The 15,078-nt window shown below is 52.8% G+C and overlaps 1 protein-coding gene across 5 annotated transcripts in view; it reads left to right on the top strand.

The window, feature by feature from the left end:
* SLC38A10 (solute carrier family 38 member 10) overlaps positions 1-15,078 on the top strand; it is a 40,641-nt gene that overhangs the window by 9,863 nt on the left and 15,700 nt on the right. For all 5 annotated transcript variants that reach the window (XM_040244804.1, XM_040244808.1, XM_040244807.1 and 2 more), the window contains exons 6-10: positions 388-512; positions 3,104-3,206; positions 4,015-4,197; positions 6,428-6,539; positions 7,347-7,453. In XM_040244804.1, coding sequence (XP_040100738.1) covers positions 388-512; positions 3,104-3,206; positions 4,015-4,197; positions 6,428-6,539; positions 7,347-7,453 — 630 coding nt within the window. The remainder of the gene's footprint in view (positions 1-387; positions 513-3,103; positions 3,207-4,014; positions 4,198-6,427; positions 6,540-7,346; positions 7,454-15,078) is intronic.

Here is a 15,078-nt window from a genome sequence, read left to right as displayed (position 1 = left end):
TTTTAAATTCTGTCTGTGCAGGACTGGTAAGGGCCTGCCAGCTTGGGGGACTGTCCTGACCTGGAGGCGCCTGGGGTGTGCACAGCAGGCGGGCCTCATTGCTTACCATCTGCAGCCCTGGACGGGCAGCCGCCCCCGGTGCCAGGAGACCCTGCAACTCCTCTGGGCAGCACCTGGACAGCTGGTGGCACAGCAGAGAGCCGAAACCCCGGGGCCACGCACCACTCCCAGCCCCTGCAGCACCCCCAGCCTCTCCAGCCGGTGGCACCAGGCTGCCCTGTGCAGGGCCTGCACTGTGGTGCCGGCCACCTCGGTGCCCTGCCCGGCCCTGGCCTGAGTCCCACCTGTGTGTGCTGCCCTGTGCCGAGCCCTGTTTCCTTCTCGCAGATCGTGCTCTCCTCCTTCAAGCACGGCCTCTTCAGTGGGCAGTGGCTGCAGCGGGTCAGCTATATCCGCTGGGAGGGCGTCTTCCGCTGCATCCCCATCTTTGGCATGTCCTTTGCCTGCCAGTCGTAAGTACTACCTGCCCCTGGGGCCCTGGGGTTGAGTGTTGCAAGGGGAGGCTGCCATCCTGGGGGCGGGAAGCACCGTTTCTTTCAGTGGGTGATCCAGGCCACGAGGAGGAGGGTGTTCTTCACTGTGGCCTCTCCCGCTCCGGGTTCAGGGCGGGAGTTCTGTGTTTACCGGGAGAGAAATTGACTTTGTTCCTGAGATGTGTTGCCGGCACTGTTGGCAACAACGCCCAGTTTGCCAAATCCCCCACAAGCAGAGTTGGCTGTGGGGAGCACAGCACAGCCCCGAACCATCTGACTCACGGAGTCCCAAGCGTTTTGCCAGAGTTTTAGCTATTCGTGTGAGAATATTTAAGAGGGAATTGCACAAACATTGACTTCAGACTGCTGCTGGGACGCTTTCAGAGGCGCGTGTGTGTGTGTGCCTGCGTGCGCGCACACGTGTGTGCGTTTGAGCAGGCGTGCGCTCTGGCACTTGGGGCTCTGTAAATGCAGAGCAGTGATTTCCATAATTCCAGCAGCCTTACCTTCTCCACCAAATGACAGGAGCCTACGATCCATGCCTGGTCAGGTGGTAACCCTGCTCAAAAGAGGCGTAAATCCGGCCCGGACAGGAAAGGACCATTGGTGGCGGGGGTCTGGCAGAGCAGCCCCCTGCAGCTCCACGGGCGTGAACCGTGCCAGTTGTAAACTAACGTGACAGATGAGACTTGTCCCGACTGCTGTGTTTACACCCACACGCGAGATCCAAATTGTCGTTCCCACTTCTCGTCTCGCTTGGCAGCTCGGTTTCCGCCAGAGCACACTCCGCTCTTGCTGTTTAACGTCCCTGTTGGAGTTGGTGACAGAAGCTACATCCTTTTGCCGTGTACCTAGTTACCGATTGTCCTTTTTTTCTGTGGGTTTGGTCTGGCTTTCTGGTGGGGGCTGGTCTGTCATCAAGTGGGTCTCTTGGGCTTGGTTCTCAGGTTGAGTTATGGGTTCCGGAGAGGGGCGGGTTGTGAGCTCATATTCTGTCTGCCGCTCACGGAAGGCGCGGGGCCTGGGGATGTGCCCATATCCCCTGGGGAGTGGAGCCGAGGGTCCAGAGCTGGGGCTCTTCCCCGCACATCTGGCCCCGAAGCGCATGCAGGCTGGGAGCCCTGCTGCCCTTGCCAGGTGGCCATGGGCCCCGCTGCATGGCTGGTCTCCCCACCCTGGATGGACTGGGCCTCCGCTGGGCCGTCAGTGTGCAGCCCTCTCTGGTCTGACATTGAGGTAGATGAGTACAGGGCGGCACAGGACCACCAGGCCCCCAGCGCAGCTCAGAGAGAGCACAGAGCGCGTGGAGGCCCAGGCTGTGCGGGGCAGGCGGACACCGCTGACTCAGGTAAACCAAGTCATGGGCTGCTTGGTGAGATGAGCAGGTGCTCTGCGGGTGCCACAGGCAGGATTGAGGAAGGCGGGCACCACAGCCTTGCCACACCCATCCATCCCCACATGTGGGCACAGCCCCTCCCCTCAGCGGCTCCTGGGCAGGGGCTTCCCCCCGTGTGTTCTGGGGACGCCCCTGCCTTGAGATCTGGTGCTGGGGCTCCCTGGCGTGGCCCTGGCCCTGGCCCTAGGAGCTGGGCAGTCCCCCTGCAGGTCCTCTGCCACCTCCCTGGTCTGCATGGGTGTGTGTGCATGTGGCCGCTGACTGCCCCTCTGTAGGACCAAGGTGGGGACAGCTGTCCACGGTGACTCTTGCCCACCAGCAGTGGCCAGTGGGACAGTGTGCAGGGCCAGGGACGGTGCCAGCTTCTGCCAGCCAGGCCTCCCCCATCCTTGTCATTTGCTGTTAGTAACATTAGCGGGTCCTCTTTGTTCTCCTTTCACCTTTTTTTAAGTTGGTTTTGGGGTTTGGCTCCGCTGACAGTCATGCTTTTCACTTAACATCCTGCTGCGCCCCCTCCTGGCCTCCCGCGTGGCATGACCGCCGGCCCCGGCTCCCTGGGTGCCAAGCCTGAGCCCTCAGCACAGCGTTACCCTGCTGTCTCCTCTCAGAGCTGCACAGGGTGCCTGCCCCTCCCTGTCTGCCTCCATGTGACCCACCTCTCTCAGGTGCTGGCTCCCTGCCTGCCATTTGCAGAGAGCCCACGTGGACGCATCCGTCCCTCACCCAGCAGTGCTGCCCTGCTGGCCCTGGGCCGTGGGGCTGCAGCCGCTCTCCGTCCCAGAGCTGGGTCCATGCCGGCTCTGAGCCCCTTACTGAGGTGCTGAGATGGGCAGGCGGCCCGGCTTGTTTGTTTAACTTTCCATTCTTTTGACAGCGACGCTCTGAACCACTTCCTGCTTCCCCTGTAAACACGGGCTGCTTAGCCCAGCCCGGAGCTCCCTGGAGCGGTCACGCTCCTGCTGCAGTGGAACAAATGGCCTTTCATCCTGTGGCTCTTCTGAAATGTTTACAGAGAGTGCGTGCGGGGAACGCGCCGAGTGCCGTCCGTAGTATTGTGTGAGCCCGGCCTCAGCGCCGGTGGCGGCCAGTGTCTTGGGAAGGCAGGTGTTGGAGACTTGGCTGGGGGCCTGGGAGAGGCGAGTCGGCTCCGCGAAGTCGCTCGTTATTTTTACAGCCAGGTCCTGCCCACCTACGACAGCCTGGATGAGCCATCAGTGAAAACCATGAGCTCCATCTTTGCCTCCTCCCTCAACGTGGTCACTACCTTCTACGTCACGGTAGGAACCCTTTCATGCCCCTTCCCCTCCCCCAGCTCCTCCAGTCCCCAGGGCAGGCCTGTCCTTGCTTCTTCCCATCCCGGTGGCCGAAGGGCAGCTCCACTCAGCTCTAGGGCCGGCAGGGAGCTGACTCTCCAGGTGGTGTTGGTGTCCCCATCCCCGGAGGAGCGTGGGCACCTCAACCCAGGGCCTGGAGCCTCCGCACGACCTCTGCTGACTCACTGGAGAAAGGTGGTGCAGCAGTGAGGAACTCGAGAAATAGCAGAGAAAGAAAATCACAAGCTGCAGCCCGTGGATGCAGATGCGACTCATGTTTCAGTAGATGGTCCCCTCCAGTCTTCTTAATTCTCTTCATTGTTTTTTACATGGCAAATAGAGTTATAAATTCGTTGAGAGTCTGACTTGTTTTCCTGAACCTTGTGGTTCCCCCACTCTTGTCGGTTTTTCCGAATGGTCCTCAGATTGTTGTTCATTCAGCCCATGGGGACAGCAGTTTACCCCTCGGTTCCCAAGTTTGGGTTTTGAGCCATATTAAATTCAGCCCCTCTGTGGGGCTCGTGGGGCATGCCTCTGCTCACTTTCCAAGCAGGCAGCTCCCATCTCTTGGTGCCTCATTGTCCAAGCAGGGAGAAGCCACGTGGGAGTCTCACCTTCAGGGCTTCTGCCTCTGTTCATCAGAGAGGACTTGTATGAGTCAGGAGCTGGTGGGCCTTGGTCCTGCTACAGCTGCTTGTGACGAGGTTCGAGGCCGTTCCAGAGAGGGTGTGCCTCTCCCGCCACGTGTCCCCTGCTATCGGTCCCCCTGCAGGTGGGCTTCTTCGGCTACGTGAGCTTCACCGAGGCCACCGAGGGCAACGTGCTCATGCATTTCCCCTCCAACCTGGTGACTGAGATGATCCGTGTGGGCTTCATGATGTCCGTGGCCGTGGGCTTCCCCATGATGATCCTGCCCTGCAGACAGGCCTTGAACACTCTGCTCTTCGAGCAGCAGGTAAGGTGCTCAGGGCCCCTCGGATGGCGTTCTGCCCAGAATCCTTGCTGTCCTGGCCTCAGTTACATTGTCCTCAAGTGGCTTTTGCTAGTTCCTTGTTTTCCTGGGCAGTAACAGGCAGAGCTTTTTCTAGTTAAAAATCAGAAACTCCAGTTAAGATGGAATATTTTAATAGGGATTTTTTTTTTTTAAACCAACCAACTTTGGAGAAAAGAGTGCCAGATCAGCCAGGTTGGTTCCTGTAGGAGGCGTGGAGTCAGGCTCAGTGCCCAAGCAGCTTAGGCCCATGTCCTGTGATTGCCCTGCTGTCCTCCGTTGGGGGAGTCGTGGGAATCGGGGGCTTGCTGCAGCATGAACCCGTGGGAGAGGAGCAGGTGGGAACTCAGGAGAGCCGGCTTGACTGACAGGCATGTGTAATGGCCGGCCAGGTGGGCCAATCGGTGCTGGGGTCAGGCCACTGTTCTCTTTAGGTTCATGTAACAGAAAATTTTAACAGTTTGACAAAAGACATCTGAGCCCTGAGAGAGGCTGTTTCGTTTGCTGTCGTATATGTAGGCCCAGCTCCACGTAGTCCTGTGCGAGCGGTTTTCAAATGTACAGTTGGAACCCAGACTCCCCCACTAACTGCTGCCCAGCTGACAACAGGTGGTACAGATGTGGCAGCTTATGCCCCAGGGCAAGGGCATGGAGTTGGCCCCGTCTCTCTGTGGTGGTTCTTGTGTTTCCGCCCAAGTCCTTGAGCCTGGACTCCTGGTGGTCAGTTGAACTGCTTAGGCCACAGAGGTGGGGAGGGGAGAGTCCAGCAGGCAGGCAGGGAAGGTGGCTACTTAGGACAGCTGGAACCAGGCTTGTGGTCTAGTGGCTGGCACGTGGTCGAGTCAGCCTCCCTCGGATTCTCCCACTAAGGCCAGCACCTTGAGGCAGAGCCCCTGCCCTGAACAGCTGGCTGCCCGACCCCCGCCCCGGTTGGCTGTCCAGGCGCCTGGGCACCACGTGAGGTTCTGTCCCCTTGCGGGGCACAGCAGGCTAGCTCATGGAGCCCTGGGGTCCTCGTTTGATGCACATGTGTGCTTCATATCTGAGAAGCATTTGTGTCTCTGTATGTAACCCATTTTTATCATTTTTAAAGTTACAAAATCAGTACTGATGATAAAGGCAATGTTAACTCAAGTGGAAAGCTTACCTGCATGTCTCCATCCTCACACGAATGACCTGTGCTCCCCTCAGTTCTGTGTGCATCTCTGCAGATTTCCTCTTGCTGCATTTTCTCCTGTCTCCAGTCCACGTGTATCCATAGAAACCCTCAGCGTCACTGCGCCTTTGCTCTCACCTCCTAGTCGTTGCTTGACGTCTCCTGGTCACCCTTGACCTTTTGCAGATAACTCCTGTGACCCCTTGATGCACGTAGCTGCTTGTTTCTTCTCCTCTTAGAGTGTTTCCTAGGGAAATTTCTGCAGGATGCTGAGTCAGAAGGTGTAGACCTAACACCCACCCTCTCTAGTCCGTTCTGAGAAAGCCACCATTGCAAGTCAGTTCTGGATGTTGGGTGCCTCCAAACTGTAGTTCGAGAAGGGTTGAAGCTTCACTTGAGTGGTGTTTTCCTAGCCCAGCAAGAGTAATCACGGTCGGCCCTTCCTGTGTGCACAGCACTGTTCTAGAAGCTTCTCTATCATCACTTCCCACCACAGCCTGATGAGATGCTTCCGGTGCCCCTGTGCCTTTGGGTGCAGAGGCCGAGGCCAGAGATGGTCTCTTGGGCTTGACTGTAGCATGTTGTGACTTCTCCCGTTGTCTTCTTCCTGGACTCACCTGCTGGAGGCGAGGATGGCAAAGCTGAGCATGTCTGTGCACATGGGGGTCCCACTGCACCCTGAAACTGCTGTGTGTTACTGTGAGTGGGGCTGTGTTCTGCCTCATGTGCTACGTGGTGCTTTAAAAAATCTCTGTCACAGCACTGCTCTAAAAGGAGGATGGAAGGATTTGTTCCGAGTTTCTCAGAACGAAGTTACCCCCATAGCTGCTGTGAGGAGCAGCCTGGGCCTTCTGGGGCTCCAAGCTTCTGGTTGCAGGTTCACATTCAGGCACAGCTGCCTGTGCTGGGAGTGCTCACCCACCGCCTCCCAGGCCAACCCGCCTGGGGTGTTGGCAGAGCCCTTTAGGGACGTGCTTACAGGAGAGTGGAGAGGAAATCGTTCATTTCTAAATCTTGTTTTTATTTTCTTTCATATAGCAAAAAGACGGGACCTTCGCTGCTGGAGGCTACATGCCGCCCCTGCGGTTTAAAGCCCTCACCCTCTCGGTTGTGTTCGGAACCATGGTCGGTGGAATGATGATCCCAAACGGTAAGGCGGGGGGCTGCTCCAGTGACCAGCCTCCCACCGGCTTACCCCACCTTCCCTGACCCCGTCCTGCTGTTGTGCGCCCCTGCCTCTTTGGTGTTCAACCAAGACACTCCGAGTCTTGCCACCATCCTCTCTGGTCAAAAAAACAGGTCCAGAGACTCTTGGGTTCTCTTTTCTTTGACGCTCTGAGAACGGCTAGGGAGAAAATGCTGCAGCTTGATGGGACCACAAAAACGTGGGTGGAGCTGCCAGGCCTGATGTGTGAGTTAGCGGTTACAAAGCAGTTCCTTCCTTACTTCTGACTCTTGATTTTGTTGACACGTCACTGAGGGAAAAGGGCAGGGCCCTGCTTCAGCACAGATAAAGCTTATTGTCCTCAGACATCCAGTGGGCCCCACATGCCCTCCAGGCAGCAACCCTGAGGCCCCCCACATTCCTGGCTTCCCCACAAACCAGGACAGGCTCTGCTGGGTCACTCGCTGGGCACCAGGTGGGGTGATGTAAAATGAGCTGGCCCAGAGACCCCCGCTGGGTGCCCGGACACTCTACAAGGAACAGGAGCAGTGGTGTGGGCCCAGCAGGGGGCAGGGAAGCCGAGGTTCAGAGAGGGAGGGCTCGCCTGAGGCTGGCCCCATGCAGCCCTTCATCACCGTGTCAGGTGGACAGCCCCGCTCTCTTTGTGAGCACAGCAGGCTGTGCCCTGCTCCTTGCTGCTGTCCAGCAGCACGCGCAGAAGGGTCCTCGTGGGAAGATGGCTCCTCACCCTGCTCGCTGGAAGCTCACCCCTCCCTGTCGCTCTCTCGCCAGTGGAGACGATCCTGGGCCTCACGGGAGCCACCATGGGAAGCCTCATCTGCTTCATCTGCCCGACGCTGATCTACAAGAAGATCCACAAGAACTCACTTTCCTCCCAGGTGCGTGCAGCGTTCTCACCCCACTCCTGGCTGGGCTGGGTCGGGCAGAGCAGGAGGGCATGTTCTCTGATGGCTACTGGGAACTAGTTGTATTCCTTACACAAAAGGATCGGGGTCCCACAGGTCTGGGAGATGTGGGTCCACACCACAGTGAGCAGCCTTGCACCCCAGGGCCACCGAACTGAGCCAAGCTTATCTGAGCGTTAAGTACTGAACAGCTTTTCCCTGCCTGTCTGTCTGGTGACTGGATTATCCGCGTGTGCCTCTCGTGTTCCACGACCCTGACTCCATCCTCTGCTGAGGTCACCCACAACTGTCTTGCTAGGGACTCTGGTTTTTTTTTTTTTTAATTTGTTAGGCTGACCCGGGTCTTAGTTATCTGACATGTGGGATCTTTAGTTGCAGTGTGCACGATCAGGGATCGAAGCCAGGCCCCCCCTGCACTGGGAGTGTGGAGTCTTAACTGCTGGACCACCAGGAAAGTCCTTGGGGACTGTCTTGTTGGTGTCGTCTCTCCAGGCTTTCATTGTTACGGACAAAGCCACAGTGAATATGTGTGTACACAAGCATTTCTATACATTTGAGAAAGTACTGTAGGAAGCTACCTGGGTCTGGGATCCCTGTATCAGAGAGCAGGATCTTCTCCTCTAGGACCCATGTGCGGATCAGCGCTGTAGCTCCACAACTGAGCTCGGCCTCTCCTCTCCATTGGCCCGAGGGTGATGGCAAGTCTTGGCTTCCCTGGAGTGAAGGTGGGCATTTCTCTTTCCATGAACTGTCTGTGCTTTTTGCTCACCTTTTATGGAGTTGGTGAGCTTTTGGTAAATTCTTTGGGAACATAGTATACGTAAGGCAAAGCACATAAATCTCACATACATCTTGATATATGTGGGCTAAGTGAAATGAGAAATGTGAGTGTTAGTTGCTCAGTCATGTCTGACTCTTCAGGACCTCATGGACTGTAGCCCGCCAGGCTCCTCTGTCCATGGAATTCTCCAGGCAAGAATACTGGAGTGGGTAGCTATTCCCTCTTCCAGGGGATCTTCCCAACCCAGGGGTCGAACCCAGGTCTCTCAGATTGCAGGCAGATTGTTTTCCATCTGAGGCACCAGAGGGTGTGGCTAAGTGAACACAGTCACAGAACCACCTCAAGGGCAGATACGAAACATTCCAGCAGGCGAAGCTTCCCTGGGGCGCCCTAGTCTTTCCTCCACAGAGATGACTGCCTGTCTTCTTATGTTTGGGAATAATTTTGCCTGCCTTTCAAGTTGGTAAAAATGGAGCCTCACAGGAAGTATTGGTGAGTGTCTGGCCTCCTTCCTTAGCTTCACGCCTGAGTTCCCAAGTTACTGCTGGGCGGCCAGGGGTGGTCTGACCATCCTCCCTGCCATATGCTTCCCCACGTAGGAGTCTGCAGTCACCCAGAGCTGAGTGTCCTGGAGGGGCTGCTCCGCCTGTCTCTTCTGGTGCAGCCCGTGTGCACTTTGCTTGGCAGTTCTCTTAGGTGTGGAATTGTTGGGTCCCAGGGTTATGTCTGTCCAGTTTTGGTAGATTTTTCCAAAGTGGTCCTCAGGCACCATATTGGAATTTTAATTACATTGACATCTACGGTCCCTTTTTCAGTCTCTAGCCCTTCCACTGGCTGTATAGCGGTCCCTCGTTTGGGTTTTTTAATTTGTGATTTTCAGGTGACTGATGACATTGAACACCTTTTCATGCTCTTGTTAGCTGTGTGGGTTTCTTCTTTTGTGCCTTTCAAGTCTTGCCCATTTTTTATCTATGAGTTGTCTTTCTCTTATTGATTTGTGGAGGTTTGTTAAAGATTTGAGATACAAGACTTTTTTCAGACATGTGTATTACAAATGTTTTCTCTCACTCTTGGCTGCCTTTTCACTTTCTTCTGATCAACAGATATTCTTAATTTTAGCGTAGTTCAGTTTTTTGAGTTTTTTGTTTGCTTTGTGCTTAAAAAAAAATTTTTTTTTAAAATTTTTATTTGACTGTACCAGGTCTTATTTGCAGCACATGGGATCTAGTTCCTTGACCAGGGATCAAACCTGGGCCTTCTGTAATAGCACAGAATCTTAGCCGCTGGATCACCAGGGAAGTCCCTTGCTGTGTGCTTTTGATGTACTATTTAAGAAATTTTTGCTTATCCCCAGGTCCTGAAGACGGTGTACTTTGTCATATGGTAGAAGTTTTTTGTTTTCTCTTTCACATTTAGAGCCATGCCCATCTGGAGTGCCTGGTGTGTGGCAGGGGTCAGGGGTCCTGTTCTGGGTGGCTGTCCAGTTGAGCAGCACCCTTTTGCTCTGGCACCATTGTGGTCAGTAACCTGTGCACGTGTGAGAGTGGGAGCTCCTGTCACTGGTCTGTCTGTCTCTCCCACACTAGCGCTACCTGTGTTGATTGCTGAGGCTTTTTTATGAGTCTTGATGCTGGCAGCTTTATTCTTCTTCAGGGTGGTTTTACCTATATTATTAGTCCTTTGCATTTCCAACTCAATTTTTTTTTAATTAAAAAAAAAAATTTTTTTTGGCTGCACCATGAAACACGTGGGATCTTTATTCCCCAACCAGGGATTGAACCCATGCTCCCTGCAGTGGAAGCCAGGAGTCTTTAACCACTGGGCTGCCAGGAGAGTCCCCCAGCTCAGTTTTAGAAGTGGCTTCTCAGCTGTTGGTGTTTGACTGGGGTTACATCAAACTGTTGATTGAAGACTTGACATCATCATTCACTTTGCGACTTTTCCTAATTTCCATTCTTATTTCTCCTTTCACCAGTGGCTTATTTAACATTAAAACTTTAGTTTTTCCTAGAAAAGCATTAAGTAACAAACAAAAAACACTGTCATAAGTTGGGAGAGAAACCACAGAAAAAAGGGAAAACATCTTAGTACTTTTAATGGTACTGTTTACCTGATTTTTTGATCAAAGACCCCACGTCTTTATTTTTCACTGGTCCTACCTATTAGGTAACCAGCCTTGCTCTTGACTGCCCTGCTTCTCTTGAGGCAGGTCTCAGACCTTTCCTTATCGGAAGCCCCTCCGTCTGCAGCCCTCTGGGGACTCCATCTGATTTTCACCAGTGGTTTCTCTAGATTTCCAAACTTTGGGGGATTTCCTAGTACTCTTTTTGATTGATTTCAAGCGCAGTTCCAGTGTGGTTAGAGAACTGAGCTGAAGAACTTCAGTCCTCGGACGTTTGCCGGGGCCCAGCAGGTGGTTGATTCTGACGGGTGCTCAGCTGTCTGGCCGTCTGCAGTTGTCGCATGCAGAGTGCATCCCGTGTGTGGTTGGGCTGAGTTTGCTAACTGTGATTTTTTTAGATTTTTATGTTTTCTTACTGATTTTTTTTAATCTCCTTGTGTATCAGTTATGAGAAAGGTATGACAGCTTCCATTTGAGTTACTTAAAGGTTCATGTGTCATTTAGTTCTATCAAGTTTTGCTTTTTGTCCTGAAGCTATGTTACTAGGAGCTTAGAGTTTTAAGATGGTTATATCTTATTAAACTGACCCTTTTCTGGATGAAATATCCCTTTTTGTCTTTGGAGATGCTTTTCTCCTTAAAGGCAGGCTTGTCTGATACAGTGTAGCTAATCCAGTTTTGTTCTGGGTTTATATTTGCACAATATCGTTTTTGTTATCCTTTCTCATTTGATGTCTCTGTACCTTTATATTTAAGGTTATGTCTTGGGTAAGAGCATATAGTTTGCTTTTGTTTTGTTTTGATCCAATCTGTTAATAGGAGTATTTAAGACTATTTACAGTTAATACCGATTTGGGGGGTGGGGATTAAAGCTTCCCTCGTACTCTGTTTTTTATTTGTCCCATCTGTTCTTTTTTCTGTGTATTTCTTTCTTGCTGCCTTTTGGATAAATCAAGCGTTTTAAAGTATTTGTTCTCTATTCTCTTCACTGGTGTTGTACATTTCTGTTCTGCTGGTGGTTATGCGAGGCAGTTTAATATGAATCCTTGGTTTATTAGAGTTGACCATAAATTAGTTGTTTTTCTTTTACTAATTCCCAGATGAAGTAATCATCCAACAATATTTTAACTCCATTTATCTTTGTCTTCGGCCTTCAGTGCTATTGTTTTTATGTGTTTTAATTTTCTGTGTATTTTAAACGTTACTAGACGTTGCTTCTGTTTTTCAGATAGTTAATGTTTGTTTATTTTGGTCCTTTGCACCCTCTTGGTTTTCTGGGGCCTGGTCCCATCCCCTGGTGTGCTTGGTAGTTTATGGAGGTGGGTGTGAGAAGGCGTCTCTGGATGATGATGTCCTGTGCCCAGCGGACAGAGGATGGGCAGAAGGCCTGTGTCTACTTGCGAGCAATCTGTGTCAGGTTAGCCCTGACTCCTAGGGTGTAGCCCTTCCTGAGTCTCAGCTCGATCACCCGCAGGTTGCTAAATTCTCTGCTTAGCTTTCATCCTCTTGGCAGCTGCTCTCTGCACGACTCGGCGCAGCTGGTGGCTGGCATGTGCCTCGGGGAGAGCTGCTCACAGAACGTGGGTGCCTCTTGGAGGGTTCCTCTTCTGCAGGATCCAGTTCTGGCTGTGGGGAGCCCCCGGGGCTCGCCCCGTGTGTCTGCCGGCTCCGGGCTCCTGCTCTGCTGTCCTGGTGCCCAGCACTGCTGGCCAGGAAAAGCCTGCCCTGGTGGGTGGTGCTTGTCTCTGTTCTCTGGATTCTCACTCCTCAAGTCTCAGCCACCGAAGCGGTTCACCCGTGCCTTCAATTGAAGATTTTAGTGATTTTTAGGAACTCCTTATGATATGAGGCAGTTAGTTCATTACCTGCCAAATGGCAAAGGTTTTTCCCAGTTTGTGAAGTCCCAGTGTTTTAGTCTATCAGACTCTTTTTATGAGAGAAAAAAGTCATTATTAAAATGACCCTCCTACGCAAGTGTTATTTTAAGGAGTTTTTTCATCAGTTCCTGTAGTAATTCCAGAACTTCATTTTTCCATTTAAATCTTTTACTTTTTTTTCCTGTGCCACATGGCACGTGGGATCTTAGTTGCCAGACCAAGGATTGAACCTGTGCTCCCTGTAGTGGGAGTGGCGAGTCGTTACCCCTGGGCCACCAGAGAAGTCCCCCATTTAATCTTTGACTCATCTGTATTCTATTTTGGTGTAAGAAACAAAGTAGGTATCCTCAGTTTTTTCTAGATGACTGCCTAGTTGTCAGAACACCGTGAGTCCGTCACTGGTATGAAATGTTATTGCTTCTGTGTATTGAAGCCCTGTATGTATTTGGGCTTGTTTGGGACTTGTATCTCAATTTCCTGCCGGTTCTGTCCAGTGATGTGGCCATCCGTACTGTTGTAATTACCTAGCCTTGCGATGGTTACTCCCTTGCCTTGTCGTGTCGCTCTGAAAATGTTTTAATTCTAATCTCTCTTCTTTCATTAATGATGTTTCTGGTTGTTCTTGATGACTTTCTTTCTTTTTTTTTTTTGGCTGCACCACACGGCTTCCAGGATCTCAGTTCCCTACCCAGAAATTGAACTCAGGTCATGGCAGTGAAAACCCAGAATCCTAACCACTAGGCCTCCAGGGAACTCCCTGTTTACTTTCTATGTGAATGTTCCAATCAGCCGATCTGACTCTTAACAAAAATAAATCCACGTTTTTGGTTTTGGTCTACTTGGAATTCGTTGAAGCTGTAGATGAATTTAGGAAGAATCATTCCCTTGATACTCTGGCTAATCTGCAGAGTGTATTTGCGAGCCTCCCAGTGTGATAATGGGGTGTGGCACTCAGTTGTCACGGCTGCTCTCAGCCCACCTTCCCCGTCTCCATCTGCTGGACCAGCTTCTGTCTGCTACGTATGCCGGGGGTACTGGGACCTCCCTTTCCTCTGGCTTTTCCAACTGTTTGTACGTAGGGAGGCTGTAGATTCGCATTTATCGATGTTTTACCCACTGACCTTACAGCCTCTCTCGGTAATTTCACCTCCCCTTTCCGGTTGTTTCTCGTCTGTGTTGTCTTGTGCCTCTCTCCGTGGCACTTGGGGGTGAGGGGCCAGCTCGTTATCTTCCCAGCTGAGCTGGGACAGCTTGTGGTGTTGAATCGTCGCATGTAATGCTAGCTTTGGCTTCATGTACAGAAATGAACATGCGCATTCAAACGCCCCCACGCTTCTGTAGACGTGAACACACTTAGAATCACGTTAAAGCGGCATCTCTCCGTGCCTGTTTTAATATGGATTGTTGAAACTGGAAAGCACATTGAATCATATTAACTGCTTTCCTACATGTGCAGAGAAGATGGTGGGTTTCCCCACTGGACTTAGTGTTCTGGTGAGGTACGTTGTGGATCAGTCCTGGGGTGGACCATCTGACTGTGGCATACCGTTTGTATGTGTTGCTGCTTTACTTCTGAACGTGGAGTTTTCATGTTTTGAGAAAAATGAGGTTTACAAGGGGCACACTCAGAAATGTGACTGGAGTCTGGTGCATAGACCTCGGGCCTGGAGGGCACCTGCTTGGGGTGCGTCCCTGCTGTCCCGGGAGCCTGGCTGCTGCTTTCCTGGATGGCACAGACCTGGTGTCAGCCCGAGTCCACTTGCCCCACTTGCCTGAGTGTTGCCAGCACTGAGGTGCTTGTTCCTGGCCCTGGCCCTCCAGAAGAGGCAGGGAAGGTAGGGGGGGATGCAGGTTATGGGCCAATTGTAGCTGTGCTGGAGAAAGGCACCAAAGAGTGTTCTGAGAAACATCCTCAGAAGAATAAGCAGTGGCTGTGGAAACACTACTGGCCCTCAGCTAGGTGAAAAGAAACCTTACCTGTCACCACCAGTTCATCCTTTATGTTGAAAATTCAAGAACCTGGAGAAGCTCTTCAATGGGGCTGAGTTAGAGGGGTGGGTTTGCCCCCCGGAACTGACACTGTGGCCGGGAGCCAGCCGGGGGACAAGGGCCGCCTGGAACTGGTGGCTGGTGGGAGGCAGTGGAGCCCTGAGCCAGAGCTGTACCAGCCTCCACAGGAGGGTCGGAAGGTGCTACTGTGCTCCTGACACAGGGATGTAAATGCCCACTGGGACCTCGCCCAGAATGTGACGCCTCCGCCTCAGGGCTGGGGTGCCTGCCATGCCCTGATCACACTGCGCTGAAGACCTGGAATGGGGTGCACGCGGCAGACTCCGGATCCCCTGCCTCGAGGTATGAGCTGTGTTTGAACGTGTACGTCTTCAGGCTCAGGTGTGAGCAGTGAAAGGGGACACCTTCACTCTGGGCTGGTGCCTCTCTCTTGTTCTGAGTTGGGGATCCCAGCAGACTGGGGGCCCTGGGGTGTCACACATGGTCCCCAGGCCAAGTCCGTGGTTTTGTCATAAATACTGGGACTGAGACGTCAGGATGTATTTGCATTTCTCCTCCTGGCAACTCTGTAACTGGTTCAGAACAGAAGTCAGGGCCGCGTGATCAGATGTCTAGTGCACCGGGTTCGCTCACCAATCTTGTCCCATTTTGAAGCAGCTCTTGGACCTGTAGAAGTTGCACCTGAAAGATGGGTTTTGCAGGCACGAGCCCCTCCTGTCCCTGTCCTGAGGCCGTGGCAGCCCAGTACCCCTGCTGGCTTCCGCTGGGTCATTCCATCACGGCTGTTTGGCGTGGTGCAGACCTCGGCT

The sequence above is a fragment of the Oryx dammah genome, unplaced genomic scaffold, assembly GCF_014754425.2.
Source record: "Oryx dammah isolate SB20612 unplaced genomic scaffold, SCBI_Odam_1.1 HiC_scaffold_8, whole genome shotgun sequence".
Classification (NCBI taxonomy): Eukaryota; Metazoa; Chordata; class Mammalia; order Artiodactyla; family Bovidae; genus Oryx; species Oryx dammah.
Note: the sequence above shows the minus strand (reverse complement) of the source record. Positions and strands in the feature narration are given on the sequence as shown.